Below are 3,458 nucleotides of genomic sequence, written 5' to 3'. Positions count from 1 at the left end.
GGTGTGTGCTGTATCCCCAGCACCCCCTTAGTGACACCCCTGGTGAATGGTGCAAGGTTGGCTTGTGGTGGCACCCCTGTTTCAGTGTCACCTGGTGTGTGCTGTATTCCTAGCACCCCCTTAGTGACACCCCTGGTGAATGGTGCAAGGTTGGCTTGTGGTGTCATCCCTCTTTCAGTGTCACCTGGTGTGTACTGTATCCCCAGCACCCCCTTAGTGACACCCCTGGTGAATGGTGCAAGGTTGGCTTGTGGTGTCACCCCTCTTTCAGTGTCACCCGGTGTGTGCTGTATCCCTAGCACCCCCTTAGTGACACCCCTGGTGAATGGTGCAAGGTTGGCTTGTGGTGTCACCCCTCTTTCAGTGTCACCTGGTGTGTGCTGTATCCCCAGCACCCCCTTAGTGACACCCCTGGTGAATGGTGCAAGGTTGGCTTGTGGTGTCACCCCTCTTTCAGTGTCACCCGGTGTGTGCTGTTTCCCCAGCACCCCCTTAGTGACACCCCTGGTGAATGGTGCAAGGTTGGCTTGTGGTGTCACCCCTCTTTCAGTGTCACCCGGTGTGTGTTGTATCCCTAGCACCCCCTTAGTGACACCCCTGGTGAATGGTGCAAGGTTGACTTGTGGTGCCCCCCCCCCCCCGGCTTAGAGTGTCACCTGGTGCTGGTCACATCCCCTGCACCTCTTTAGTGATAGCCCTAGCTGGGGAAAACAGAGGGAGAGAGAGAATCTGTACGTGACAATAACATGCCAGAGCAAAGCACTGCCTTTCCATCTGAAGCAATCTGACGCATCTTTGGCCAGCGTTCGGTTGTTAGTGCGTGTGTGTGTGTGTGTGCATGGTGTGTGTTTTTTACGGGAAGCATCTGGGCCATGTATAACAGCTGGATTTCCTTTGTGAGCTCTTTGAAGCTCAGGAAAGGATCTGAACGCCCATGTCTTGGGAAAAACACAAAGGTTGCTTGCTTGCATGTTCCATTCTGTGTGGCTCCAGTGCTTTCGGCACAGAGAGAAGCAGCAGGGAGGGGAGGGAATGGTGATGTTCGGTTGGGAAGGAACAATAGTCCTCGACGTTCCAGTCACAGGGTTCCTGCAGACTGAGCCAAGCACTCTTGAGACGGAGAGAAGGAGACGCTCTCTGGCTTTGCCTTGCCAAGCAAAGCTCATCCACCTCTCGGTCTGCCAGCCCTGGGGGAGATGAAGGGGGCCCAGGGAGACTCAGCCGGCAAGTCCCCCGGTGGGTTCAGAGACATCAATGGACTCTCCAGTAGCAGGATGATGGAAGATGTTACCAAGCGGTAAGGGGTTGCATGGGGACAGATTCACAAGGGTTTGGCGACTAAAATCCAGTCGTGAATCAAAGACATTTCCCTCTGTGGGGGACCACTTACTCTGGTCCGGATGATAACATTTCCACAGCAGCGTGGCTTTGAAAAAATGAAATCCTTGAGTTATGTCGAGGAAGATTTAGCTTAGCTTTCCTGTTGCACAACCGTTTCTGATCAAGTGCTGAAAGAGGCTTTCTTTCCCCTGTAACTCTAGGAGAAATTAAAAGATTGGGCCTGGTGAGTCCAGAATCCAACCGGAGGGACGCAGAAATATATTTGTACATTTCTTCTCTTATTTGTTCTTCTGGGACTTTGTAAAACCTTTCTAGCCCTCCAAGTAAGCTCTCGCCTTCAAAAGCTTAAGAAGTGCAAGTCGTGGTGCAAAACTGAATGGTGTTGGTGTTGATCTAATTTGGTGTCACAGGGGTCTATTGGACAGTGCTAGTAACATGATGGCTGGCAAACAACAAATCTAAATGCGGGGAAAGAAATGCATCTCTTCTTTTTATTTTCTTGGGGCTTTGTAAAACCTTTCTAGCTGCCAAATGAAGTCTCTTTTCCAAAGTGTAAGCGCAACTAGTGGAGCAAAATGGATTGGTATAGTGTTGGTCTAGTTTGGTATCAAAGGGGTCTGTTGGACAGTGTCAGTGACATTACCGATGGTAAACAACAAGTTCAACTGTTGCGAAAGAAATGCATTTCTTCTTTTAATTTTCCTGTGGCTTTATGAAATCATTTTAGCTGCCAAGTGAACTCTCTCTCCTCCAAAGCTTAAGAAACGTAACTTATGGAGTGGCGTTGGTCTAGTCTGGTATCACAGGGGTCTATTGGACAGTGTCGGTGGCATCACTGATGGGAAACCACAAACCCAACTGTAGGGAAAGAAATGTATTTTTTTTTCCTTTTAATTTTTCTGGGGCCTTGTTAAACTTTTTCAGCTGCCAAACAAAATCTCCTCTCCAAAGCTTAAGAAGGGCAGCTTCCAGAGCTAAACCGAATGGGATCACAGGGGTCTATTGGACAACGCCAGTAAAATCACGGATGGCAAATAACAAGTTCAAACGGGGGGAAAGAATGTATTTCTTCTTTTAATTTTTCTGGGGCTTTGTAAAAAAAAAATTTTAGCTGCCAAGTGAACTTTCTCCTCCAAAGCTTAAGTAGTGCAACTAGCAGACATAAATGGATTAGTATGGTGTTGGTTTAATCTGGTATCATAAGGGTCTATTGCACAGCGCCAGTGACGTCAGTAATGCTGTTCTAGTCCTATTTGTCATCACACCTCTTGGAAACATTTTTAAAGGGTCTCGTTTGTTAATGAACAGGCAAATCTTTCTGCTTGAAGGGGCTCATTTATCCCAGTGGTACCAACCTAAACCTTTTATCCTTGGGACCCTCCCTTTACATATGGATGTCTCTCCCCCCCATTCAATGTAGCATGTGCGTAAAAATATTTTGTTTGTTTAGTGTGCATATTTTCATTCACACTTTCATGTACATTCACATTTTATTAAGTCAATGCATGTGTAGATTTTAGACATGAAAACGTTTTGGAAGAGGAGGCAGGATCAGGGTTTCCAAGGCTGCATCTGCACTGCAGAAATAATCCAGTTTGACACCACTTTAACAACCATGGCTCAATGTTGTGGAATTCTGGAATGTGTAGTTTGTTCTAGCTTTGCTCTGGTGCCACGACAAGCTACAATTCCCAGAATTCCGTAACAATGAGCTGTGGCCGTTAGTGGTGTCAAACCAGATTATTACTTGCGCTGCATCCACAATCTGGTTTGACACCACTAACTGCCATAGCTCAATGTTGTGGAATTCTGGGAACTGTAGTTTGCTGTGGCACCAGAGCAAAGCTACAACAAACTACACATTCCAGAATCCCATAGCATTGAACCGTGGCCATCAAACTGAATTATTTCTGCAGTGCAGATGCAGAGCAAGTCTTGTTCCTCCCTGGCATCTCTTTCCACCATTTGAGATCCACTGATTTATCCCATTTGAACAGAGGAGGACTGGAATGTCTTTTTCTTTTTAAAAAGTCAGGGCTGGATTGGAAGTATCTATCTAGAGCATCATCCTTTCATATATATAGGTGAATATATATATATATATATATATATATATA

General features: G+C 46.4%; 1 protein-coding gene across 4 annotated transcripts in view; it reads left to right on the top strand.

The window, feature by feature from the left end:
* Window positions 1-3,458, top strand: part of ARRB1 (arrestin beta 1) — a 171,521-nt gene that overhangs the window by 91,132 nt on the left and 76,931 nt on the right. Inside the window, exon 1 of one of the 4 annotated variants that reach the window (XM_042459395.1) lies at window positions 968-1,297. The exons of 2 other annotated variants lie outside the window; for them this stretch is intronic. In XM_042459395.1, the coding sequence (XP_042315329.1) occupies window positions 1,197-1,297 (101 nt within the window). In that variant the 5' untranslated portion in view covers window positions 968-1,196. Of the gene's footprint in view, window positions 1-967; window positions 1,298-3,458 lie in introns of those variants that run through there. One more of the 4 variants, XM_042459396.1, reaches the window with a different exon arrangement.

The sequence above is a fragment of the Sceloporus undulatus genome, chromosome 3, assembly GCF_019175285.1.
Source record: "Sceloporus undulatus isolate JIND9_A2432 ecotype Alabama chromosome 3, SceUnd_v1.1, whole genome shotgun sequence".
In the NCBI taxonomy this organism is placed as follows: domain Eukaryota; kingdom Metazoa; phylum Chordata; class Lepidosauria; order Squamata; family Phrynosomatidae; genus Sceloporus; species Sceloporus undulatus.
This window is presented reverse-complemented; position numbering and strand designations above follow the sequence as displayed.